This window comes from Dipodomys merriami, unplaced genomic scaffold (genome assembly GCF_024711535.1).
Source record: "Dipodomys merriami isolate MVZ:Mamm:240054 unplaced genomic scaffold, mDipMer1.0.p SCAF_505, whole genome shotgun sequence".
Taxonomy (NCBI): domain Eukaryota; kingdom Metazoa; phylum Chordata; class Mammalia; order Rodentia; family Heteromyidae; genus Dipodomys; species Dipodomys merriami.
This window is the reverse complement of record NW_027206075.1, coordinates 66,591-94,278: the sequence shown is the minus strand read 5'-3', so window position 1 is coordinate 94,278 and position 27,688 is coordinate 66,591. Positions and strand designations below refer to the sequence as shown.

General features: G+C 40.9%; 1 protein-coding gene and 1 pseudogene across 3 annotated transcripts in view; both read right to left on the bottom strand.

Moving 5' to 3' along the window:
* Positions 1 to 1,730: 1,730 nt before the first annotated feature.
* On the bottom strand, positions 1,731 to 17,705 carry LOC138810696 (steroid transmembrane transporter SLC22A24-like; annotated as a pseudogene).
* Positions 17,706 to 24,787: 7,082 nt separating this feature from the next.
* Positions 24,788 to 27,688, bottom strand: part of LOC138810657 (steroid transmembrane transporter SLC22A24-like) — a 36,081-nt gene continuing 33,180 nt past the window's right edge. For all 3 annotated transcript variants that reach the window (XM_069997821.1, XM_069997818.1, XM_069997819.1), the window contains one exon: positions 24,788 to 26,985. In XM_069997821.1, the coding sequence (XP_069853922.1) occupies positions 26,925 to 26,985 (61 nt within the window). In that variant the 3' untranslated portion in view covers positions 24,788 to 26,924. The remainder of the gene's footprint in view (positions 26,986 to 27,688) is intronic.

The following is a 27,688-nucleotide window of genomic DNA, read 5'->3' as shown; positions in this document are numbered from 1 at the left end:
TGGAATTCCTTAAAAATGTGTTATTTTCATGGAAGTATCTTCCTTTTTTACTTTTCTTGAACCAGTTGTGCCATGAAGAAAAAAACAAACAAACAAAAAGAAAATCAAAAGATAAAGATTTCACACAAGTCCTGCATGCCTGAGGAAAAGCAGATGCTCTGCCTGGTACTTTTGCCACCTAAGACTCTAGGGCTTGACACTGACTTTGGCACCTGAGCATGCTGGGAGAAATGGCACTGTTTCTTCTTGTACCACTGTCACTTTAGACATTAGTGTTTGGAAAAAATCAGAAAATTTAAGGAATTGAAAACTTTTCTTCATTTTAAACTGGGGGGGGGGGGGGCGGGCACAAGCACGCCAGTTCTGGGGCTTGAACTCAGGGCCTTGGTTGGCACTGTCACTGAACTTCTGTGCTCAGATACTGCTCTACCACTTGTGCCACATGTCCACTTCTGTTTGTTGTGGAGTGAATAGTCTCATGGATTTTCCTGCCCAGGCTGGCTTCCAACCATGATGATCTCAGATTTCAGCCTCCTAAGTGACTAGGATTACAGGTATGAGCCATAACTGATCAGCTTATTTTCTAAATTCTTTTTCCTCAAAATTTCCATTGCCTGTGGCAGCAATTTTGGTTAAATCTTATATAATCCAATTATTAGTAACTTGTTCATCTTTACAAAGATGAGGTTTGTTTGTTTGTTTGACTGGTTTTAGTTCCACAATTCTTCTTTGCCTGAAGAAATAACCAGGACTGCATCTATGTGATAAACTCACACTTTTCCTCATAATATATTGAGCACTCACTGGGCTGATGGGTAATAAAACTAGGGATGTAACAAAAGACATTTAAGTCTCAGCTTATTTATGAAAAAATATAAACAATGTGTTTCTTTTTTTCTTTTTTCTTTTTTTTTGGGTCAGTTGTGAGGCTTGAACTCTGGGCCTGGGCGCTGTCCTGAGCTCTTTTGCTCAAGGCTAGCCCTCTACTGCCTTGAGCCATAACTCCACTTCCAGTTTTTGAGTGGTTAATTGGAGATAAGAGTCTTATGGGGACTTTTCTTCCCAGGCTCTCTTTGAACCACCATCCTTAGCTCTCAGCCTCCTGAATTGAGCCACCACTACCTGGCAAATGTGTATTTTTTTACAAAGGCACAGACTATATGATATTTATACATTGGACTAAATTTGACCTTTCTACCACTAAACTTCCTGGTGAAAGACAACCTGTGTAAACTTGATGAAACTGATTTGTGAAGAGGAAAAGGAGGAGAGAGTGATGGATTCTGATAACAATGTATCCTTGTACAAGGAATGGATGTTATTTTAAAAAAAACACAAAAGGCAGCCTGTGTGATCTAGAGGCCTCAGAGGAGTGTGTAAACTCAAGAATGCAATGATATCCTGCAAAATTAGGAAGAGTGAGGGAAGGGGTGGGTAAGGAAGGGATGGGTGAGAATGCTGAAAGGGGTGACATTGGTGAAGATTCATCATATCATAAACTACCTTGTTAAATGGCAACTCCTTTGTAGAACTACTTAAGGAGGAGAATAACAATAATAAAACAATTGTGTGGCTAGGGATGAGGTTGCCATTGAATAAGGGACTTGTATAGGAACAGAACAGCCCTGGTCTGAGCCTAGGTGGGGAGAGAGCTTGACATAGTAATTTTGTTTCCATCACAGATACAGGACACAGTCCCTCCCTAGGCAGGTGCCCACTGGAGTGTTTACTTACTCATTTTCCACATGCTGGATAGTGTTAAGGAGAGGCCCATTTCTGGTTTCTGGAAGGTAGAGGACTGCAGGGACAGAAAGGATGGGGAAGAAGGCTCCATAGAGAATCCAGGGCAGGTGGGGAGAATACACTGCTAAGGTCATAAAGAGAGGCGCTATCACTGCCCCTCCTCTGCGGAAAAATTCACGGACTCCTCCAATTGTTGACCTTATGTTGCAAACAAAATAATAAAGAAAATATTTAAGAACTTTACAAGCACATTCTCCTTTTCTTTCTTCCTTTCTCTCTTGTTTGTCAGTCATCGGGCTTGAACTCTGGGCCTGGGAGCTGTCCTTCAACTCTTCAGCTCAAGGCTAGCGCTCTACCACATGAACTATATCACCACTTCTGGTTTTCTGGTGGTTTATTGGAGATAATAGTCTCATGGACTTTCCTGCCTGGGCTGGATTTGAACCTCAATCCTCAGATCTCAGCCTGCTGAGTAACTAGGATTACAGGGTTGAGCCACCAGTGCTCGGCTCCTTTTCATTTTTAAAGCCTGGATCTTTCTATGTAAAGAAAGATGAGATTGTCCTGACTTGGTCTCCCAAGTGCTAGGATTTCAGGTATCTGACATCATGCCTGGATCATGTAAAGTTTTATTTATTATCTTCATTTCATTTTGGAAGCAACACAATAGAGTTATTAAACATATAGGTTTTGGCAGCAAGTTGTGAATTGTCACACTTACTGCTACTGTTTTATAACCCTTAGTTTCATCATTTTTAAAATAGGGATACCTACATCACTAAACGAATTTTTTAGGAGGAGCATCTCTCTCAACATAATACAGGATATATACTCGCTTTACAAACTCTTATTAAAATTAATTTTTTTGTTTCAGTGCTAAGGCTTGAATTCAGGATCTGGGCACTTTCCCTGAGCTTCTTCTCTGAAGGCTAGTCCTCTGTCACTTAAGCCACAGCTCCAGTTCTGGCTTTCTGTTATTAATTGGAGATTAGACTCTCATGGACTCTCTTGCCTGGGCTAGTTTCAAACTATGATCCTCACAGTAGCTAGGATTACAGGCATGAGCACTGACAGTCAGCTTTCAATTAATTTTTATGTCTAGCAATGTGCCATGTCCTTTAATGAATTCATACTCTTTCCTTTTTTTATTTGTATTTTAAAAAGGAATTTGTATTGTGGTATTTCTTACATTATGTTATATATGCACAATCTATTTTAATTTAAATTACCCTGTTTTATTCTTATCTTTCTTCTCTCCTTTTTAAAACAATTTTGACACATTTCACTATTTTGTTTCCACACACACATAAAGTATTTCAACCATAATCACCTCATCTCCTCATTTTACGCTTCCTATGTTTGCTCATTAATTATTATTAATAAATTAATTGGATTGTTTGTTCTTTAACCCTTTATCTGATTAACAGCTTGAAATACATTCTTCCATTTTGTTATCTCTCTGCTCACCCGGTAATCATTTTTTTCACAGTTCAGACATTTTTGTTCTCTTTTGTTGATGGTATTTGCTGAGCAATTCCACTCTTATTCAGAAAGCTATCACCTATGAGCACATCTTTGGTCCTTTGCCTGTGATTTCCTCAATGAGTTTCACAGTTTCAAGCCATACATTAAGATGTTGATCCATTTTGAATTGAATTGATTTTTATAGGAAGTGAGCGATAGTAACCTACTTTGATTTGCATTGAAAGACCCCAGACTTCTGGGATACTTTCGTCAACGGGAGGGCGCCCCAGAAACCAAGACTCCAAACCAGTAGATGCAACAAGCAAGAGGAGTTTATTTGACGTTTGTGCAAACCGTCTCTCTGCCCCGGCAAGGGAGGGAGCCCTGAACCGAGGCTACAGGCATTCTTAAAGGCAAAAACCACAAGATTAGCATATAACACCAGGTGTCCCCGGGATTGGCCCATTTAAAAGTCACTGTGTACCCCAGCAATCATTTTTACTATGCGGGGAAGTTTATAACACTCTTTGTAAAACAGTTGACTCAGGGCAAGTCTAGGGGGAGCAGTCACCCTGGAGGGGAGTTTACATAGCTACAGGCTTGTGATTGATTAACATTTGGCCTAGTTTGCTGAACTTGCCAGGTGGTCCTTATCTTGGGTCCTTATCTTGGGTCCCATTCTTGGGTCCCATTTGACCACTTGGGGAATTTACTTGTTTGTTCTTTATTTATGACCACAGACCTTGTCCCCGGGCCAGCATCTGGGCTCCAAGACTCTTTACTCAATTCCTTATTTCCAGAAAATGGGTTAGTGCTAGGGCGAGCAAGTTTACAAAAGCAAAATCAGCAGTTAGCAATTGTAAAATATAACTCTAATTTTTAATCTTTCAGCATTTATTTATATATTGTGTTTTTCCAACTATTTGTTAAAGAGGCCATCCCCTTTTTGAATCTAAGTTTTTCCCTTTTGTTAAAGATTAGATGGCTAGAAGTTGTGTGTTTTTCCCTGTCTTCTTTTCCATCAGTCTAGATGTCTGGTTTTTGTGTTGGTACCATGAGGTTTTTGTTACTCTGTCTATAGTGTGTTTTGATGTTGGGAAGTATGACATCTCTAGCAGTGTCCTGTTAGTTCAGGATTGCTTTGGCTAGTTAAGATCTTGTGTAATCTTGTGTAATCTCATGAACTTTAGGACTGACTTTTTCTATTTGCATAAAATGACATTGGAATTTTGGAACAGCTTGTATTGAAACTAGATTCCCTTCAGTAGTTCACCACATTATTTTCACATTATTAATGAAAGATTAAAAATTAGAGTTATATTTTACAATTGCTAACTGCTGATTTTGCTTTTGTAAACTTGCTCGCCCTAGCACTAACCCCCCATTTTCTGGAAATAAGGAATTGATTCAATTAATTCTACTGATCCATCAACATGGGAGATCCTTTCTTTCTTTCTTTCTTTCTTTCTTTCTTTCTTTCTTTCTTTCTTTCTTTTTAATCTTTATTGGCATCTTAAAAAAAAAAAAAAGCACCACCCAAGAGCAGAAGCAGCCCAGGGAAGCACTCAGACCCTGAGATCAAGTCCCAGGACCAGCACCACAAATAAAAGTGATATGGGTCATCTATGAAAAAATAATGGCTTCTTTCTTAACATGTATCATTTTTATTGTAGAAGCTTTTCATTCCCTGCGTTGGCTTTACTCCAGGTATTTAATTTTTGAGGCTATCGCAAGAGCAACACTTTTCTTTCTGACCCTCATTGTTATTGGTAATGGAGAAACAACTGATTTTTCCTCCTTCCTTTTTTTTTTTTTTTGTTGTTGGTTTTGGGGCTTAAGCTCAAGGTCTCTATTCCTCAAGGCTACTGCTGTACCACTTTGAGGCACAGTTCCTCTTCCAGTCTTTCTGGTGAATAATTGCAGATAAGAGCCTTACAGACTGTCTTACCCAGGCTGGCTTTGAATTTCAATAGTAGCCACCTGAGTAGCTAGGATGACAGGCTTGAACCACTAGCTCCTGGCAACAACTGGTTTTTGTATGTTGATTTTCTTTGCTGCTAAACACACAGAAGTGTTTATCAAATATAAACATGTTGGTAGACTTTTCAGGGTTCCTTTTAGTACAGGATTGTACCATCTAAATATGGATAATTTGATTTGTTCTTTTCCTATTTATATACATTTTTATTTCTTGCTCATTTTATTATTCTGGCTAGGAATTCAAGTACCACATTGAATAAGAGTGGACAGCTTTAACTGATTCTTGACTTTACAGGAAATGCCTTTAATTTTTTCCTTCTTAGTACAATGTTGCCTATCATTTTAACATATAGTCTCTATTTTGTAGAGATAGACTCTTAACTATCTCATTTAAGTATTTAAATACTTTATTAAAAAAATTTTTACACTTAAGAAGCTTTTGTTTTGTCCCTACAACGCATGTCACTAGTTCAGAAAATCCTCTCTGTAAACAAAACAGGTTTTGTTTTGTATTTTTTAGGTATTATGTAGGCCAGGATGTCTTAAACTTGAGACAGTGCCTCACTACAGTGGGGATGGAGCTCAATGCTGTGATTTGAATAGGCTGTGAGGCCAGGGGTAACAGCACCAATTCCCAAAGTTGCTAAAATCATGCGCAGGGTCTGCTGTGTTTCTGTAGAGAGGAAGACACATCAGAGGCAGGAACGCCTGACTAGAGAAATCTGTCTACCCCAAACAATTATGAGAAGTTCTATTGGAGGGATTTTCAGGCAGGAGACATGTGGTAAACTGCAAGGGCCTCACAGAAACTGTGGAATGGATGAGCAGACTCTAGAATGTTTGGGCTTAAGCACTAGAATGGAAAGCATTTGCTTCATTTCTCCCTGCCCATTTGAGTTTTATTAGTCATGGCAGTTGTAGAGAAAGTCAGGAAATGCTCATTTTGATTGTTGTACCTAATACTTTCAGGGCACCTTCTGCAGGATCTTGAAGGAGTTCATGGATAAAATCTGAGGAGTTAATGACTCCTGCCTCAGACATGTAGAACTAAGAACAGGGGAATAAATTCTTGACACAGGGCAGGTATTCTACCAGACATACCAACAAGAGAACTGGATTCATTTGGGAGTGAACTGTATGAAGAAATGCAGGATCTAGGTAACAAGACAGGATTAAAAAATCTTAACATTAGGACTCCTATGTGCAAGTCAGTAATATGTTGGGAACCACCGACAGAGAAAACGGAAAAAGGTATTTTGAAACCTACTTAGAAAAATCTAAAATATGATTTGAAAATAATGTACTTCCAGAAGACAGTAGACTGGCAGCAGGATATAGAAGGGGGTCTACAAGCCGGGCGCTGGTGGCTCACACTACCTGGCTACTCAGGAGGCTGAGATCTGAGGATCTCTGTTCAAAGCCAGCCCGGGCAGGAGAGACCGTGAGACTCCTATCTCCAATAACCACCAGAAAACCGGAAGTGGCGCTGTAGCTCAAGTGGTAGAGCACTCGCCTTGAGCTGAAGAGCTGAGGGACAGCGCCCAGGCCCAGAATTCAAGCCCCACGACCAACAAATAAAAAAAAAGAAGAAGGGGTCTACAAGTCTAGCAGCCTTCAAATACATTCCTGCCCTGGGAACATGGTGAAGGAGGGGACCACTGAAATTCCCACAATCATCCCTAAAGTCCGTCAATTAATTTACTAAAATCTACTAGATTGGCTTCTTCATATTATTTCCTAGTTAGATATAGATTATAAAACAAAAACTGGAATAGAGTGAGGGAAGGGATGACAAAAAGAAATGTCCTTTCTACCTGATTTATGCAAGGATAACCCTTCTGAACATCATCTTTATAACAAAAATTTGTTTTCTTTTTTTTTTTTGAGGGGGTGGGGCCTGGTCGTGGGGCCTGAACTCTGGGCCTGGGCGTTGTCCCTCAGCTCTTCAGCTCAAGGCTAGCGCTCTACCACTTGAGCCACAGCGCCACTTCCAGCTTTTTTCTTTTTGCTTATGTGGTACTGAGGAATCGAACCCAGGACCTCATGCATGCAAGGCAAGCACTCTACCACTGAGCCACCTTCCCAGCCCTATAACAAAAAATTTTAAAAACATACTTAGGTTAGACTTGTGCCATCCACTTATTGTATTCTTTGTCTCTGCTTGAAGGCATGGGTATTTTGATTTTTGGTTTTATTTTTCCAAATTTCATCCCAGTCACCTGGTGTTCCTGGCTCATTCATGCCTGTAATCCTAGCTACACAGGAGGCTGTGAGATCTGAGGATGGCAGTTCAAAGCCAGTCTGGGTAGGAAAATCCATTAGACTATTATCTCCAGTTAACCACCAGAAAACTGAAAGTGATGCTATGGCTCAAAGCAGTAGAGTGGTAGTCTTGAGCCAGAGTTCAGAGACAGCAACCAGGCCCTGAATTCAAGCTCCATGAATGAACCCCGCCCCCCCCCCCCAAAAAAAAAAAAAAAAAGCAAAAACAGAAAACCTTCATTCAAGTCAATGAGCTTCTTTTTAAAAGCTGTTGCATGTAGAGTGTAACAGATGAGAGAATGACCATGATAAAAACTTGATAAACTGGAAAAAAAATACCAGGGAGCAGATTGTGTATTTTTCTGGGGATACAATTTCAAGATCTTTGAAAACACAATGCATACAATTAGCTTTAAAGAAATTGTTAGGTATCATAGGCATTGATGTTCAGATTTGATAAGAACAGCCTTGGATTTATAGCACTCTTTAAGAACAGTAAGAGCCCAAGTTTTGCCAACAACTGCTGTAGGGACAGCTTCTAAGCCTTCACATTAACTTCATGGGATCCTCCGGTTATCCATGGTGATGCCATTCTTTTGGCCCAGATGAGTAAACCAAAGAAATTTCTGGAAGATAGGAGACATTACTTACTTTTCCCCAACTCATTTCTCACCTGGGGACAAAAAGGTGCTGACCAGAATCGAAAGTCCTGTCAGGAACATGAATAGTATCTGACTTTGTTTTCGGCCCAGATAATTCAATACCAAGAAGGGAATGAATCTGCTGATGAGTGTGACAAGGCCAAAAAGAATCTGGAACAGAAAGATGTTGCTCCCCAGGTGCTGCAGGTTGAGTATCAGGCCGAAGAAGTGTATGGCCAGTGCCATTCTGAAGTTAAAAGAATAAAAACACATTTAAAATGATAGAGCAAATTAATTTAAGATACAAAGGAAAAAAAGATGAGTGAATTCCTTGCTTTCCCTGGGGAAATAACACAAGGTTCCCTGTAGGTGCACACAAATGTATCATTGGAAATTAGATTTAGGTTCAAATCTTAGCGAATCATACTTTCTGGCCTGTGCCGAATTTTAATAATAGTTCTTCATGAACTTCAAATTACTATGTTTCTTCATCATTACTGATGAGATGAAGAAATAAGATTAATCTCTGTTAAGTGACTTGCTCTGTATCTCAGCACTGGTATGGAAACAGGGAGCTCAACAGGACTGATTCCCAACTTTTCCTCTTCCACTCAACCTCTGTAATGTCCATTCCAAGTACTGTATGCTTTTTGTCAAAGAAGATATGAGATATTTAACAAATTTAGTCATTGATGTCTTCAACATACATGTATTCAAAATGTATACACCATTAAAAATATATCTTATATCTTACATATAAGGTATAAGTTATATATTATCTATAAGATATATTACATATATCGTATGTATTTAAAATATATCTTGGAAATAAAAAATATGTATAACTGAGTTTCAAGTTTAAACACATACAATGGAATCATGTGCATTTTCACAAGCAGCCAGAGTGTTTTGTTTGTTTTTTGTTTGTTTGCCAGTCCTGGGGCTTGAGCAATGGCCTAAGCACTGTCTCTGAGCTTCTGTGCTCAAGGCTATTATTCTTCCACTTGAGCCACAGTGCCACTCTGGCTTTTTCTGAGATTATTGGAGATAAGAGGTTTATAGACTTTCTGGTGGGGCTCTCTCAAACAATGACTGTCAGATCTCAGCCTCCTGAGTAGGTAGGTTCACAGGCATGAGCCACTGATGCCAGGTCGTGTGCACTTTTCATTTAATTTAATCAATGCAAAATGCATCATACTGGTTAGTGTCTCATGCCAGAACTCCGATGGGCCTTAGGAAAGTGAATCCAAGCCAAAAAATTTCAGTAAATCTTTCCAGTGCTTTCTCTCTAATAATAGAAATTCATGGTCTTTTAGATTTTCTCTTGTTTTCTTCCCCTTCTCCAAGTATCTCAATGCCACTATAATATAATAAAGAGAAGAGAGTGTTTTATTTCTATACAAGGATTGTGACTACTTGCTCTAAAATGATATACTCACTTGCAATTAAAAGAAACACGTTTAATAATACTTAGTGTTTAAGAAGCATTGACTGGGATTTTTTCCTTGCATGTATGCTAAAATTCATGACAATATTGGCCTAGGGAACTTTTAGTTGCTCAATGTACAGATGGAAAACTAGTGTCACACACCAATTAATAGCATCTCTGAGCAATAGACTGTTGGAGAGCACTCTCCTTTGTTATTTAAAAAAATTTAATTGTTGTTACAAAGATGATGTACAGAGGTGTTAGAATTCCATAAGTCAGGGAAAGAGTTTATTTCTGTCTCTCTCGTTTGGAGAGTGGGAAGTCACTAAAATTTCAATAATCAACAGACAAACCATATCAAAATAGAGATATGGGAAATCCTGGTGGGGAACCAGCGGTCTCTCTGTCCTGCTTCAGTAGGACAAAGAAATCAGGGTGGGTCAATGAACTCCCTGAAGGTACTAAGTTCGAGTGTAGCCAAGGTAAGAACACAGTTATTCATTGAACAGAAGGATTCAAGATCCAAGGGTCAGCAGATTAGAAGCTCCTTGTGTGCAAGGGGAAAGGCAACATGCTAAGGAAAGAAAGAGAAGAAGAGCATTAGGAATCATGAAAAAGGAAAGGACAGCTGAACACCTGGAGGTGCAGAAAGGCCATGGAGAGAAAAGAAGAAAACATCCATAGGTGTGGGAGGTTATGCCAAAGCCACTACCACAAGGGCTGCCAGGCAAGTTGGGGGACCACAGAGTAGACATCCTGGACATGGGGACAAACATGAAACCCAGTGTGGATGTGGGATTTGGTGTGATAGTGACTCTTGTTGGGCAGTCTAGAACTGGAGCACAAAGGAATTCTGTCACTCTCCATAGCTCAGAGTGTACATATATTGGGTGAGTGTCAGTGACTCACGCCTGTAAGCCTAGCTACTTAAGAGGCTGAGATCTGAGGTTTAAGTTTCAAAGCCAGCCTGTGCAGAAAAGTCTGTGAGACACTCACCTCCAAATAATCAGCCAAACCTGAGTGAAACTGTAACTCACTGGTAAATTGAGCAAACAAGCTAAGGGACCATTGCCCAGGCCCCAATTTCCAGCCCTAGGATCAGCGAACACACACCAATATATACATAGAGCATTTTTTCATTCATGTGAAATTCAAGAACTAGCAAAAAGTTTAAAAAACAAACAAAATCTCAGAAAGAGAACGATAAGTATGGTTGCTATTTTTCTTTTTCTTTTTTTTTTTTTTTTTGGGTCCGGTTGTGGGGCCTAAACTCTGGGCCTGGGCGCTGTCCCTCAGCTCTTCAGCTCAAGGCTAGCACTCTACCACTTGAGCCACAGTGCCACTTCCGGCTTTTTTCTTTTTGCTTATGTGGTGCTGAGGAATCGAACCCAGGGCCTCATGCATGTAAGGCAAGCACTCTACCACTGAGCCACCTTCCCAGCCCTGGTTGCTATTTTTCTTAATGGGGGAAAGGTAGAAGAGAAATGATTCAAGGACTGAAAATGTGCTTGTTTGGTTGACTAATACATGGGCCTATCAATGCATAAAATGGATCTAGATGAACACAGAATTTGTGCCTTTTTCTTTTTTGAAAGTAATGGTGTTTTAGCTCATGCCTGGGAGCATGGACTTAATCACTTGAGTCACTTCCCATATGGTTTTTGCTTTTGTTATTTTCCAAATTCAGTCTTCCTTTTTTCCTGGGCCAGCCAGGAACCAAGTCCGCCTATTTATGCCTCTGCATAGCTGTGATGACACCACCCCTTTCTTCTGATTGGTTGAGATGGGGTCTTGTGAACTTTTTGCCTGCACTGGCCTTGAACTGTGATCCTCCCAACCTCAGCCCTTAGAACAGCCTCTGTGCCTGGCTGCAATTTTCTTTATGTAAGTTCTATTTCAATAAAAACTGAAAAGATAAAATGTTCACATATGTTTCACAGTAGACTACTTCATATGCTAATATGCAGTGCTGAACTTCATTCTGGAATGTGATTTTCATTTTTTCTTTTTTCTTTTTTTTGGCGGTTATGGGGCTTGAACTCTGGGCCTGGGTGCTGCCCTCAGCTCTTCAACTCAAGGCTAGTGCTGTACCACTTGAGCCACAACACCACTTCTGGTTTTCTGGTGATTAATTGGAGATAAGAATCTCACGATTTTCCCACCCTGGGCTGGCTTTGAACCACATCCTTAGATCTCAGCCTCCTGAGTAGCTAGGATTACAGGCGTGAGCCATCTGTAGTTCAGTCTCACTGAGAGGTCTCATAAGGGAACCTTAAAAAACAAGGTGGTAATTGAACATAAACCTTTTAACATCATTTTTCTTCTCTTATGTATTGATCTATTGTATATAATGCTACCACTGTTTTTTTTGTTTTTTGTTTTTGATAGTCCTGGGGCTTGAACTCAGGGCCTGAGCCTCTTGGTGCTCAAGGCACTCTACTGCTGGAGTCACAGCGCCACTTCTAGTATTTTCTTTTTCTTTTTTAAATTAGTTTATTTTATTGTAAAGGTGATATACAGAGGGTTTACATTTATGTAAGTAATGTAGTGAGTACATTTCTTTTTTTTTTTAATTGTGAAAATACCGTATAGAGGGGTTACAATTACATGAGCAAGATAATGAGTACATTTCTTATCAAGTATTGTTGTCTCCTTTGTTTCCCCTTACCATCCCTTCCCAGCCCCTTTTCAGTGATTTTATACACAATAAAATTCTACACACTGGAAACTGGTGCTCAGACTTCTAATTATAGCTACTCAGGAAGCTGAGATCTGAGGATCACAGTTTGAAGCCAGTCTGGGCAGCAAAGTCCATGAAAATTTTATTCCACAGAATGATCAAAAACCAGAAGGAGGGGCTGGGAAGGTGGCTCAGAGGTAGAGTGCTTGCCTTGCATGCATGAGGCCCTGGGTTCGATTCCTCAGCACCACATAAGCAAAAAGAAAAAAAAGAAAAAAAAAACAGAAGGAAAGTTGTTGGCTCAAGTCGTAGAGTTTGCTCATTTTATCACTTTTGTTCAAAACTTAAAAAGCACAAAGCATTAAGGATTGAAGAAGATAACAAAAGATGGAAAGGCTTCTCATGCTTATATACTACTGAAACTTTCTACTGATTCAGTGCAGCCCCCATCAGAATTCTAGTGACATGCCTTGTGTAAATAGAAAAGGTAATCTTAAAACTGATAGAGAAGTGCAACAGACTCTGCTGAGTCAAAGCATTCCTGGACAACAAAAGCAATGCTGGAGGTATCACAATATTGTGCTACAAAGCCAGAGTAATGAATCATCATGGTAATGGAAGGAAAAAAAAGATACGTATTCCAATGGAATAGAATATAAGCCCTAGAAATAATCCACAGAGTGGCATATTATTACTCAAAAAGAAGAACAAAATTATGTTGTTTATAGCAAAATGGATGGAACTGGAGATCATTGTGTTAACTAAAAAAAGCCAAACTCTGAAAGACATATATCATATGCTCTTATCTGCAAATCTGGATCTAAATATATATTCTTACAGAATATTACACATATAAGTCATGAATGTAAAAGGGGCCCATTTGTAGGGGAGCCATAGGGACAGGAGAGTCAGTTAATGTGGGTGGAATGTAAATATAACTTCATTCTGTGAAAAAACGGCACAGCTAAGCCTGTTAAACCATTTAAAATTATTTTTTGAACAAGGAGGGGAAGATGGCATAAGAAAGGCCAAGAGAAGATGTGAATATGTTCAAAGTACTTTATTTAAATGTGTGGAAATAATACCATGAAACCTCTCTTATTCCAAGCAACATATGCTTAATAAAAGATTCCAAAATAATTTTGTGGCTAAGATAGAAACGTGCTAACTCCACAGCTGCAGTGTTCTATTCTCCTTTGTCCTCATAGCACAATGGTTACTATGGGTGAGTGTGATTTAGGATTGTCCAGAGATTACACAGATCCCAAGTGTCAGAACCTCCTTTATGTCCCACTTTCCCCTTTCATTAGAGTTAAAGGCCATGTAGTTTGTCCATACCTTGAGAACATGCAGTAGACCAACAGATGTATGGATAATATCAGCTGCAGTGTGATCCAGCTGCGAAAGAAAAAAGCCAGTCCTTCCAGGAGCATCTGCCCAGTACTGTAGGAAGCCAACATTGCTAACATAGCTTGGGATTGAGGTCTTCTCCACTCTAAAACTGGAAGAAAACACAGTTGTAATTATAGTTTTATAGTTGTAATTATTTTTTCTTTCTTTTTTTGGAGGGGAGGGGGTTTGGTCGTGGGGCCTGAACTCTGGGCCTGGGCGCTGTCCCTCAGCTCTTCAGCTCAAGGCTAGCGCTCTACCACTTGAGCCACAGAGCCACTTCCAGCTTTTTTCTTTTTGCTAATGTGGTGCTGAAGAATCGAACCCGGGGCTTCATGCATGCAAGGCAAGCGCTCTACCACTGAGCCACCTTCCCAGCCCCTTTTCTTTCTTTTTTGTTTCTGTTTTTTTTTCCCTGCGTGGGTCTTGAACTCTGGACCTGGGCACTATCCCTCAGCTCTTCAGCTCAAGGCTAATGCTCTAACACTTCAGCCACTGTGCCACTTACATTTTTCTGCTGGTTTATTGGAGATAAGAGTCTCATGGACTTTTCTGCCCAGGCTGGCTTTGAACTGCGATCCTCAGATCTCAGCCTCCTGAGTAGCTAGGATTACAGGCGTGAGCCTCCAGCACCTGGCTATAATTATTTTTTCTAAAGAATGTTTTCAAGGTCAGTTCAAGTCATGAAGGAAGTCAAAGAATCAAATGACTGACTTACTAAAAACAAAAGGGCTTCCCAACACAGGCATGGCAGATAACCCAGCTAAGAATCACAGAGAAGAGTAGATAAAGAAGGTGGGAGCAAAGGCTACACAGGTGTCACTGATGGCCATTTAGAGTAAACACCACCTGAAGACGGTTTTCCGCCCAAACCTAAGAAATACTGGACTATGTGAGATTACTCAAGAACAAAAACAATCTCACTAAAAATACCCAAAGGCAGTATATTATGTAACTTAAGGTAGTTATTGAATCCATCTTCTATAAATATTAAGTATCATCAATTTGAAATACATATTCTTTAAATAAATATTAAATAGTAACCAATGTTACATATTTATTATTTCAACATTATACTTGAGATTTGTTGGAATTTCTATATTAGCAACAGCTGAAATGGAAGAAGCCTAGGAATTTGCCAATGAATGTGATGTCCACAGTCTCTCAGTGAGGACACGCAAGGTCACCATAAGGACTCTGGTGTCATGTCAAGCCATATAAAAAAGGTGACATATGAGACTTTGTCAGAAGTGTTCACTAGGAGACACACATATTTGGGATGACCGTTTGTGTGTTGTGCTTAGAATCCTGAGAAGTGAGACAGAATGGGAAGACAATCCATCAAAGTTTCAGATAGATCATCTAACAGCCTCTCTCAGCTGTGTCTGGCTTCTTGTGCCTTAGAAAGCTGTTTCATCTTGAACAGTAAACAACTCAGAAACCTCCTCTCCCTTTAGGAGTGGATGGAAAGTTCACACAAGAGAGAATAAGAAGATTTAAACCAACTAAATAGACCCATATCAAGCAATGAAAAAGAAATGGCAATAAGAGACCTCCCATACAAGAAAAGCCCAGGACCAGATGGATTCACAGTTGAATTCTATAAGGCCTTCAAAGCAGAACTCACACTAATATTCCTCAATCTCTTCAATGAAATTGAAAGGAAACATTCACTACTAAATTCATTTTATGAAGCCAGCATAACCCTCAATCCGAAACCAGACAGGGACTCATCAAAAAAAGAGAACTATAGACCCATTTCATTGATGAATATCAGTGCAAAACTTCTCAACAAAATTCTGGCAACTTCAACAATTCATAAAAAAAATACACTATGATCAAATAGGATTCATTCCAGGGATGCAAAACTGGTTCAATATACATAAGTAATATACATAATTCAATATACATACAATAGGAATAAGGACAAGAACCACATGGCGCTGTCAATAGATATAGGAACCTCAAAAAAAACCCAAACTTCCAGAAATCAACAGTGCATTAATAAATGTGCAAATGAACTGATCAGAGACTTCTCAAAAAGAGTACAAATTAGTGAGGCTCTGGTGGCTCCCCTTTGTAGTCCCACCTCCTCAGGACACTAATATATGAGTATCATGGTTCAAAGTCAGCAAGGTCAGAAAAGTACAGGAGATTCTTAAATCCAATTAACCCCCTGAAAAAGGAAGTGGCACTGTGGCTCAAAGTAGTAAAGTGCTACCCATGAGAGAATTCAGGGACAGCACTAGGCCCTGAATTCAAGGTTCGTTATTGACCACAAAAAGTGGGGGAAGAGGGCTGGGTAGGTGGTTCGGTGGTAGAGCGCTTGCCTTGCATGCATGAGGCCCTGGGTTCGATTCCTCAGAACCACATAAGCAGGAAAAAAAAATAGCTGGGTGTGGTGCTGTGGCTCAAGTGTGTGTGTGTGTGTGTGTGTGTGTGTGTGTGTGTGTGTGTGTGTGTGTGTGTGTGTGTGTGTGTGTGCGTGTGCGTGTGCGTGTGTGTGTGTGTGTGTGTGTGTGTGTGTGTGTGTGTGTGTGTGTCCATCCTGGAACTTGAACTCAGGGTAGTGCCTGGGTGCTGTCCCTGAGTTTTTGGTTCTCTTTTTCTCAAGTCTACTGCTTTACCACTTGAGCCGCACACTTTTCTGCTTTTCCTTTGGTATTTCCTGCTCTAGCAGTTTTTGAATCAGGATGCACAGATCTCAAAATCATGTGTAGATAGTATTACAGGCATAAGCCACCAGCACCTAGATCTATACATTCTTTTGTAGAATTTTATTTCCTCAGTATTTATTTATTTATTTGGTATGTATGTATGTATCTATGTATATATTTATATTGCTAGATGTGTGGGGCCAGGGAGCTCTCCCAGACCTCTTTTCCTCCATGCTAGCACTCTACTACTTTGAGCCACAATACCACTTCTGGTCTTCTGGTTATGAAATGAAGATAAGAGTCTCACAGACGTTCCTGCTAGGGCTGGATTCCAACCATGATCCTCAGATCTAATAAGCCTTCTGAGTAGCTAGGATTACAGTTTTGAGCCATGAGCATAACATTCTTTAGCTACCATAAGTTATAGCATAGAAAGGAGTATTTTAAAAAAAATTTACTTACTATAATGGAGAGTACATGACAAACTTTTTTTCCAAGAAGAAAGGTTTCCTTTATAGTGTGACTAATGGAAAGTCTCTTTGACTTCTCTTACAACTCAATAATTCAACTGACACAGTAACTCTCATCTTTGGACAAACATTGGTTCAATAAAAAGTGTCAGAATTCTGGGGCCTAGATTTATGTCCCAGAGGATCTGATTAACTTGCTCTGGGTGATATTTTATAATAAGTATTGAGAGTCACTAACTGAGCATAATATTTATCTTCATGATTTGTCAGTTGTACTTTAAAATGCCAATTGCCTTTCTCATTAGATCAAATTATTTAATAACAGGTGTCTGTTTAGATTGTTTCATTCATGACCTCAGTACTAGTAACTCATCATCGTGGTAGTATAGATGAGCAGTTGCTACTTGCTGAAGGAATAGGGGAAAAAATGGCTGACTATAATATACCATGTGATTTAATATATAAGGCAAATCTATTCTCTGTGTTACTGCAAAAATCTTTGAGCAGACACACAGAAGGTTTAAATGGGGCCTCTTACCTCAGTGACAATAGTGGAGTGGAAGTAGCTTTTGTCATACACCCAGCCATCCACACAGGGCTCTGTATCTGCCTCACTTAGATTCCAGAAGGTGCTGTTCAGGTGGAGGAGCTGCCATTGGGGATGGACAAAGCGCCGGCACTTCTCTGGCCTGAGGTTGGAGTCGAGTGGGATGGAGATTCTCAGGAGGTCCTCCTGGCTGAGGAGCCCAGTGCCATTGTCAGAGAGCTTGCCATTGTCGAGGATGCACACCCAGCAGCGGTGCTCAGGCACAGCTGCCGTGAAGTTCTCTAATAGACCATGAGTATATGCTATAAAGCCAGTGATGTAAAAGAAAAGTAGCTGAAGGATCTGGAATCTTCCTAGTACTCCAACATGCTCCAGTAGGACCTCAAAACCCATTGGGACTGAACAGGAAGTCTCCCCCAAGGGGAATGTGAGTGCTGCTATGAGATATATTGAGAGGGGAACACGTTTCCCTCCACTAGCCCAGCAGTGCTGCACTTGTCCCAACTCACTGTCTTCTCATTGGGCCCTGTCTCACCACTCTATGCCTGGGGAAGGAATTTCCTGGTCCTGTGGGTTTGGGCAGCTAGATGGCTTTAATAGTTGCTAGAAGAGACTTTTTGTTGTTGGTTTCAAGGAATGACTGTGATCTTTGCACTTCTTGAGGAGCTGAGTGATTTTATAATCTAAAGGCATGTCCCTCTTCAGAAGAGGGACATTGGACACCCAGAAATTAACTGGTTTATTATATTTCTGTGCAAAAAACGGAGCAGAGTGGAATTTTCCCTCAGTTAATGAAAGATGTGGTTATTTAGATGTAAAGCAAAGTGGAATGGTGAATATTAATGCTGACTTTTGGTTAGTGTTTAAATTCTTCTAGTCATGGTGCTTTTATAACATTTGAAATAGGGAAAAAAGAATAGAGAAAGGGAGGAAGCAAATAATGTACTTGTGTGTATGCTGGTCCTGGTGCTTGAACTCAAGGCCTGGGAGCTCTCCTTGAGCTTCTTTTGTTCAAGGCCAGCATTCTACTACTTGGGCCACAGCTCCATTTTTTGCATTTCAATGGTTAGTTGCATATTAGAATGCCACAGATTGGGCTGGGAAAGTGGCTCAGTGGTAGAGTGCTTGCCTTGCATGCATGAGGCCCTGGGTTTGATTCTTCAGCACCACATAAGGAGAAAAGGCCAGAAGTGGTCCTGTGGCTCAAGTGGTAGAGTGCTCACCTTGAGCTAAGAGGTGAGGGACATCGCCCCGGCGCAATGTTCAGGCCCCATGACCAAGAAAAAAAAAAAGAAAAGAAAAGAAAAGAAAAAATACCACAGATATTCCTGATGGAGTTGGCAGTGAAGTCAGATAACATCCCCTGACCAGCTAGGATTACAAGCATGAGCCAGTGATGCTTGACACCACTTCTCCTCCTCCTCCTCTGCTCTCCCTTCTGTTTCTCCTCCTCTTCTTCCTCTTCCTCTTCTTCCTCTTCCTCTTCTTCCTCCTCCTCCTTCTCTTCTTCCTCTTCCTCTTCTTCCTCCTCCTGCTCTTCCTCCTTCTGTTCCCCCTACTCCTCCTGCCCCTCTTTTCCTTTTTCTTTTTTTTTTCTGCTGCTGAGTGGCTTTAATTTTTTTTTAATACAACATCTGGGGAAGTTTATTTGTATTTCTCTAAATGGTACACTTTTCTTTGGAAAACAAGCCCTGGGAGTTCCATCAAGTTGTGTCATCCTAACACATATTTCTAGAGGACTAGCACATGCAGCATTAACTACAAGGGAAGGAAAACTAATTGGACCCTCTCTGATGAAACTCAAGCCATTTGAACAAAAACATTTCTTTAAACATCAAGGTAATGTGTCAGAACACATTAATGACAAAAGATTTGGTCTGCTAAGGAATCTGGCTTAATAGCTAAACACTTCAGACCATAAACAGGTCACGTTAGAGCTTACAACAAACATCTTCACCTGTCCAAACCAAGGTGAAACTAGAAAAAAGCGTTACTAATCTGCTTCACCTACTGTGTCACAGTATCACTTCCAAGTAGAAAGAAATCTTATCCTCCCCTTTAAGTAGTTGTCATGCCATACAGACTTTTTAAATGTTAACAAAAATAAACAAAATCCTGGGGATATTATCAGAGGGAATGAAGGTGAGGTGTGGAGCTCGCTGGGCCTAGTCCACTTCCTCCATGCATGATGTATCGTCATCTCCTTCCAGGGGCGGCATCTCTTCTGCCCCGGCCGCACTGGAGTCGTCGCTGCTCCTCTTTTCCTTCTTCCTCCTCCTCCTTTTCTTCCTCCTCATCCTCTTCCTCTTCCTCTGTCTTCTTCCCTTTTTTATGGGTCATGGGGCTTGAGCTTGAACTCAGCACCTAGGAATGTATATGATAAAATGTCCAGTCATGAAATAATATAAATAAATATAATTAAGTAAATCTAAGAGGTAAGATTAAAAAAATAAAAGCATCCCAGTGTCTCACACCCATAATCCTAACTACTGAGGATGGGGAGATGGAGAGGATGATGGTTCAAGACTAGTCTAGGCAAAGCTCATGAGATCTCACCATGAGTAGTAAGAGTTGGTTGGGCGGTGTGTACCTATCCTCCCAGCTAGGTGGGAACACATATGTGAGCATCATGGTCCACAGGAGGCCCCATTAGACAAATTTATGAAGGCAAAATGTCTGGAGATGAGGCTCAAGCAGTACAACACCTGACAGTTCAAACTCTAATATCATCAAAAGAAAAGTAGAATAGAAATAAACACAAAGGGTGGGGGGAAATGGTGGTTTGGAGACATCCTACATTGCCCTGAATCTTTAAAAATCTGAAACAAATCAGATGAGGACAGTAGTTAGTGTACAGAAACTAGATGAATCCAGAATTAAGAATTTTAGTTTCATGAAAGTGTCAATGGAACCTAACATAGGACTCTAGGCAAAATTGTAGAGAAAGGGGTAAAAGTACCTCCCTGGTGTGTGTGTGTGTGTGTGTGTGTGTGTGTGTGTGTGTGTGTGTGTGTGTGTGTGTGTGTGTGTGTGTGTGTGTGTGTGTGTGTGTGTGTTTGCACACATTATCACACATACTCCAGTGCTGTGGCTAGGGTCCTGGGCCAGTATGCTTTCCTTTAGCTATCTGCCTCAAGGCTGATCCTCTACTGCTTGAATCATAGCTGCACTTGCAAGTGTGTTGTTTTTTTTTTGAATTTGGTTAAGAGCCCTTTTTTTTTTCTTTTTTTTTTTTATTGTAAAGATACTATACAGAGGGTTACAGTTACATGAGTGAGGTAATGAGTATACTTCCTCTTGAACATTGTTACCCCCTCCATTGTTTTCCCCCTACCATCCCCTTCCTCCCTCCCTTCCCTGAGGTTCTTTTTTTTTTTTTTTTGATTGTGATTAAGTGATTACATAATTTCCAGAAATTCACAGTATTGTGGAATAATGATGCTCATTTAAAGTCACAAGTTCATTCTAACTTTCCTGGAGCAAATTGTCTATCACAGTCTGTAATATATAACGGTGCTCACATGTTATATACCATATATGTGATCAGCAGCATGGGGATATTTAGTAGTGGTTCACCCAGATGAGTGGGAGTTCTTTGTTTCTTAAGTCCTGTTAGTTTTGTCATATCACCTAACATTTTGGATTTAGCATCCACTTATCAGGGAGACCATGTACCATTTGTCTCTTCGTTCTTGGCTTACCTCGCTCAACATGATTCCTTCTAGCTCCATCCATTTCCCTGCAAATGCCATTATGCAAGTGTGTTTTTGAGTAAGACTCTCACAGAATTTTCTGCCTGTGCTGGTTTTAAGCCATGATCCTCAGACTTGAGCATCCTGAGTAGCTGATGAGAGAAAAACTCTCTTTTCTATCGAAGTGTATGGCTTATAAATAAGCAATTCCTGCCTTGGTGTGGTGGCTTGGCTTCTGTTAAGGAAAAGAAGAACTGATCTGGGATGAGAAAGGACTGTTGAAATGTAAGGTTCTGTCTTTAAACAGTTCTTTTTTCTTTTCAAGATGGAATTATGCCACACTCCAGACTATTCAAGATATAGCAGAGGGTGTGGACATACTTTATGATTACTTGTGTACTGTTAATCTTATTTCTAATGAAAGACCCCAGACTTCTGGGATACTTTCTTCAATGGGAGGGTGCCCCAGAAGCCAAGACTCCAAACCAGTAGATGCAACAAGCAAGAGGAGTTTATTTGACGTTTGCCCAAACGGACTCTCTGTTCTGAGCAGACAGGGAGCCCCGAGCAGCGGTTACAGGCATTTTTAAAGGCAGAAACCCCAAAGTTGACACATAACACAAGGCGTCTGGGGAATTAGAGGTCACAATACACTCTAGCAATCATTTTTTACTACACGGGGAAGTTTATAACACTCTTTGTAATAAAACAATTAGCGCGGATCATCAAATGGAGGTAGTCACTCTGGGAGATAAGGATTAGGGAGTTTACAGAGTTACAGGCTTGAGATTGATTAACATTTGGCCTAGTTTGCTGGACTATCCAGGTGGTCCTTATCTTGGGTCCCTATCTTGGGTCCCATTTAGCCACTTAGGGAATTTTCAAACAGGAACCAGAAAAACATACCTGTTTGTTCTTTATCTATGACCACAAACCTTGTCCCAGGGGCGGGCATCTGGGCTCTGAGACTTTTTACTCAATTCCTTATTTCCAGAAGGGAGGGGGGTTAGTGCTAGGGCAAGAAAGTTTACAAGAGCAAATCAGCAGTTAGCAATTGTAAAAATGTAATTCTAATTTTTAATCTTTCATTTTTTTAATCTTTCACTAAGTCACCTTATATAAATACACTGTACACTATCAAACTAGCCAGTAGGGAGGAGATTATGTTCCTGAACTCAGCTATTCTGAGCAGAGAGGCAGGACCTCTGCAGTAGGAGTAAACATCAGAGCAGCCTGCCTGCTCTGTGTGCTTGCTTGCCTGATTTTGGCCAGTGGCTCACCCTTCCACACAGAAGTAAATTTTGCCTTGTGGAGAAGTTCTTTATTTTTGTGCTTATCCTTGTGACCCCTGTGGCTCTTAGAGAGCATATTTATTACACTATGATTGCAGGTGTGAGACACTGGGACCCAGTTTCATGGGCTTTTCTGTCTTTGCTAGTTTCAAAATACAGGTTATTTTTCTTGCTGTTATTGTTGTTGTTTGTTTCTTTTTGCCAGTCTTGGTCTTAAACGCTGGGGCTGAGTGGTGTCTTTAGGCTCTTTTAGCTCAAGACTAGCACTCTACCCTTTGAGCCTTAGCGCCACTTTTGGCTTTTTCTGTAATTAATTGGAGGTAAGAGTCTCATGGACTTTCCTGCCCTTCCTAGGCTGGCTTCAAACTCTCATGCTCAGATCTCAGCCTGGTGAGTAGCTAGGATTACAGGCACAAGCCACCAGCACCTGGCCTGAACTAGTCTTACAGATCTCAACCTCCTGACTCGTGTGTGTGTGTGTGTGTGTGTGTGTGTGTGTGTGTGTGTGTGTGTGTGTGTGTGTGTGTAGTATGTGTGTGTGTAGTATGTGTATGAGAGAAAGATACAGAAATAACAAAACCCGTATGGACATTTATCAGAAAGATAAGAAATGTGGATAGAGGAGAGGAAGACAAGAAAAAAAATGGTGGTAGGTGTTAGGTTTTAAAAGAGGATTCTGAGTAAGAACAACACCACGCATTTCCTATTCAGGTAAGGGGTAGGTTTATTCATTGTTCTGGCTGGCACCAGGCCATGTTGGCACTTCTCACGGCTGGCTAGTGTGAATTGCAGATGTCTGGCTAAATGGATAGAACTAGTAGGGCCTTGCTTGGGGAATGTGTAGATACACTGTGTTGTTTAGCCCCAGGGGAGCCCTCTTCCTTGTGCTGTGTTTATGTATAATGCTTTTCTAAGGCCTTGTGTCCACTGTAACAGAGCTTGGTGCAAGTTCTGTACTGGGTAACAGGTCTTTGTAACAATTGGCCACCTGCAGACCTCTAGAGCTCCAATAAAGATTCCAAAACTTAACCTCTCTATTTTGTTATGACTGGATTTATATCTGAATTAAGGTAAAATATTACAAACTCCATAAATTTCAATTTCCTTGTGACTAAGTAATATTCCATAATATGTTTCTACAATTTATATTACTTAATCTATTAAGTACCTCAGCGGATTGGGAATTAGGATAATTTAAGGAAACTGAGGCATGGTGAAGGCAACTGAGATGTGGTATTTAGAAACATAGAAGTGCCATCTTTGCTTCAAAGAGGGACAATGGGATGTTATTCTTTCCTTGAAGGATGCATTCCTCACCCCAAGAATGAACTCTTGTCTGACTGGACTATTCCTTCCTGAGAAAAACTGCTTCCCCAAACGTAAGCTCCTTCCTACCCCAAATGCTGATAGTGGGGCAGCTCCTTGTGCCAAGGATAGAGACCTGTTTTATGGCAGGTAGCATTTTACCTGGAAACTCAGAAAGTAACAACAGGTGTGATTAGAGCAAAGACAAATCACTATCTTTACATAACTTTGAAGCCAGATCCCCTGCCTTTACCCTATAAATACCCCAACAGCCCAAGGAGCTGGGTATTTCTCTGTGTGTCTCCTTCTGTATGTGTGTGCTCTCCCTCTGGTCTGTGTCTCTCTACAGGTTTATCTATGTGTGTGTCTCTATAACACTGTAAAAAGAAGCATACTCTGCTAGAGTGTGGTCTTGTCCTTCTGTTTGTTTTTTGTCTGTCAGTCTGTATGCCTGTTTGTTTATTTATTCAATAAAGTTGTGCCAAGTTTTCTAACTGTTAGTGAAATGAGCTTCCTTCCCACAGCTTAGTCCACTCCTTGGATTCTCACAGCTTAGCATGCTTCCTTCCCAGGCAACACTAGGCCCATATAGTAAAGGCAGGAAATAATCAACTTCCAACCGCCTTTACCTTGGGATGGAGTTCTTTGGGGCATCTACCACCATCGAAGGCAACAAGAGCCCCTTAGAGTGACTTCAGGTGAGGGCAGCTGCAGGACCCTTCATCTAATATTTGGATAGCAGCCATAAATCCTAGTCTGCCATGATGAAGCCCCTGGCTTTCACATCCACACCAGGGTCTCTGCCTCCTAGCCCCTTCTAGTCCCTCCTAAACCTCTTAGGTTATATAGGTCACCTGAGACAATAGCCAGTGCTTCTTCTCACTTCTCTCTGTGAGAAGGAGTCTTGATAGCCCCCTTTCCTGGCAATAAACCTTTTTTATTCTCTGTACTTGGATGTGTGCATGGTTCTCTGGCAAAGTCTAGTAACCTTTTAGATAAACTTTCATTCACCATTCTGACTTGTCCAGAAATTCTAATTCTGCGATCAAAGTCAAGGACCCTAAGTGAAGAGTTCCTACATTAAAAGGGAAACTTCATCAAACCTCATCTCCGACTACTGAGAATTCCAGTTTGGCTTTGTGAGCATAATAATCCTTCACAAGCCCCCCTGAGGACCATGAGGACTCAAGCAGGCACAGTAGAAAGATGGTTATAAGGTTTATTAGAGGGACCATATTTCCTAAGAGAGGGGGCAGAGGACATCTGCCCCTATGCAAGGGGGAGGCGTGTGTGTGTGTGTGTGTGTGTGTGTGTGTGTGTGTGTGTGTGTGTGTGTGTGCGCGCGCGTGCGCGCGTGCAGGTGGGTCTGGGTGGAGAAAGGGAGTGGCCAGCTGTCTGGCACGAAATCTAGGTCAGGGAGGAGTTCAAGACTGGTTAGAGCTGAGGACCCGAGGAGGGGATAATACTAACAGCTACAATAAACATGGATATATATACACAGGTATCTCTTGTATATTCATTTGCAGGTCTTTGTATATATGCCCTAGAATAGTTAGCATGTTCATAAGATCCATTTATAGTTTGTTGGGGAATCTCTGCACTGATTTCCATAGCGATCACACTTGTTTACAGTCCCACTAACAGCATAGGCGAGTTTGCCCTCCTCCCCATCCTCATCGGCAATGGTTGTCTGTCTTCTTGATGATTTCAACCCCACTGGAGTGAGACAGAATCTTGGTGTAATTTTTGAATTGCATTTCTTTTCTGACTGAGGACTTTGAAACGTACATTATTCTGAAAATTATTTGTTCAGTTTACTTGTTCATTTATAAATTACATTATTTGTTCCTTTACTTTATATATTTCTGAGTTCTTTGTGTCACCAGAGGGAGGTCAGGGTTAGTGAAGTTTCCCTTTCAATGTAGGAATGCTTCACTTAGGACCTTTGATCTTGATTGCAGAATAAAAATTTCTGGACAAGTCACCAAGAAAGCTTGGCACAGCTTTACTGAGTAATTATGGAATCAGGCAAGCAGGCAAACAGACAAAAAGCAGACAGACAGACAAACAGAAAGGCAAGGGCACATTCTGCTAGACTGTACATGCTCTCACAGGGAGAGAATGAGACAAACATGGAGAGAAAGAGCCAGAGACAGACACAGAGAGACAAGGACATGCAGAGAGACACACAGAGACACACCCACGTAGAGAGAGACACACAGCTCCTTGGGCTGTTGGGCCATTTATACGGTAAAGGCAGAGTCTGGCTTCAAAGTTATGGTTTTACTTTGTGAGTTTGCAGGTAAGACTGCATCCCGAGTTAAGGAGGTCCTTGCTATCTGCATTTTGAGGCAGGGGGTGGCTTACATTTGGAGAAGCACTTTTCTCAGGAGGGCATAAATCCTGTCAGACAAGTGTTCTTTCTTGGGGTAAGGAATGCATCCCTCAAGGAAGGGAGGTATTTCCCTCTGATGCAAAGATGGTACTTCTGTGTTTTAAAATTCCATATTTCTTAGTTGCCTTCACCAGGACTCAGTTTCCTTAACTTATCCTTTCTCATTTTCCCCTAAATGTCTTTATTCCCTTAATTTTAAGGGAATTACATGAAGGAATATCTCCTGTATTTGCTGTTAGCTGACCATCATTTTTCCTGAGTCAATTCGGCTTCATTTGTATAATCTGGATATGGTATCTTTATCTATTGGATAGTTGGTCAAGACTTTCTCCCATTCTGTCAGTTGTCTCTTGTGTGTTGTAAACACAATGTGCAAGGTGTTTGATGCTTTGGTTTTTGGTGGGCTTTTGTTAAAAATTAATTTTGTTTATTTATTTTTAGTCTTTCGTGGTGCTTGAACTCTGGGCTTGGGCACTTTCCCTGTGCTCTTCAGCTCAAGGCGAGCACTCTACCATTTGAGCCACAGCGCCACTTCCTTGTTGGGCTTTTATTGTAGTGCCTTTTGAAATCATGACCTCATACTTGCCATGGAAGCTCTCTACCACATGAACTACACTCCTAGATAATTTTCTTTCTTTATTTTCTAAATAAGGTCTCACATTTATGTCCCAGCTAGCTTAAACCCCAGTCGTTTTAATACTTCCCTTCTTCCTGGATGACAGCATATGACAGCATGCACAACTATGCCTGTCTTTTGGTAGTTATGATGAGGTCTTTACACACTTTTGCTTGGGCTGACCTCAATGTCTGCACTGATTTCCATAGTGAGTGCACTAGTCTACAGTCCCACTAATAGTACAGGAGAGTTCCTCTCCCTCCCCATCCTCATCAGCATTGGTTGGTTTTCTTCTGGATGATTTCATCCCTACTGGAGTGAGCCCTATTTTGGGCTTGTTTGGATCAACTCTCCGGAATTCCTTAAAATTGTGTGATTTTCACGGCAATATCTTCCTTCTTTACTTTTCTTGAAGCAGTTTTGCTGTGAAGTAAAAAAATCGAAACAAAAACAAAATCAGAAGACAAAGAAGATGTAGATTAAGCACATAATTCCTGCATGCCTGAGGACAGTCTCTGCCTGGCACCTTTGTGCCCCAATATTAGAGGGCTTCACACTGGCCTTGACACCAACCCATGCTGGGGGAGATGGTACTGACTGTTTCTTCTTGTAACACTGTCATTTAGACATTGGTGTTTGGAAAAAAATCAAAGGGAGAACACAAAATTTAAGGAATCATAAATTTTTCCTCATTTTAAATTGTGTGTGTGTGTGTGTGTGTGTGTGTGTGTGTGTGTGTGTGTGTGTGTGTGTGTGTGTGTGTGTGTGTGTGTGTGTGTGTGTGTGTGTGTGTGTGTGTGTGTGTGTGTGTGTGTGTGTGTGTGTGTGTGTGTGTGTGTATCCTGGGGCATGAACTCAGGGCCTTGGTACTGTACCTGAGCTGCCGTGCTGAAAGCTACTGCTCTACCACTTGGGCCACATATCCATTTTGATTTGTGGTGGTTAAGTGGAGAGAATAGGTCTCTTGGATTTTCCTGCCCAGGCTGGCTTCCAACCATGATGATCCTCAGATTTCAGCCTCCTGAGTGACTACGACTATAGGTGTGAGCCATAGGTGTGCACCTTATATGTTGGTTTCATATTTCTTAAATTCTTCTTCCTCAAAATTTCCATTGCCTTTGGCAGA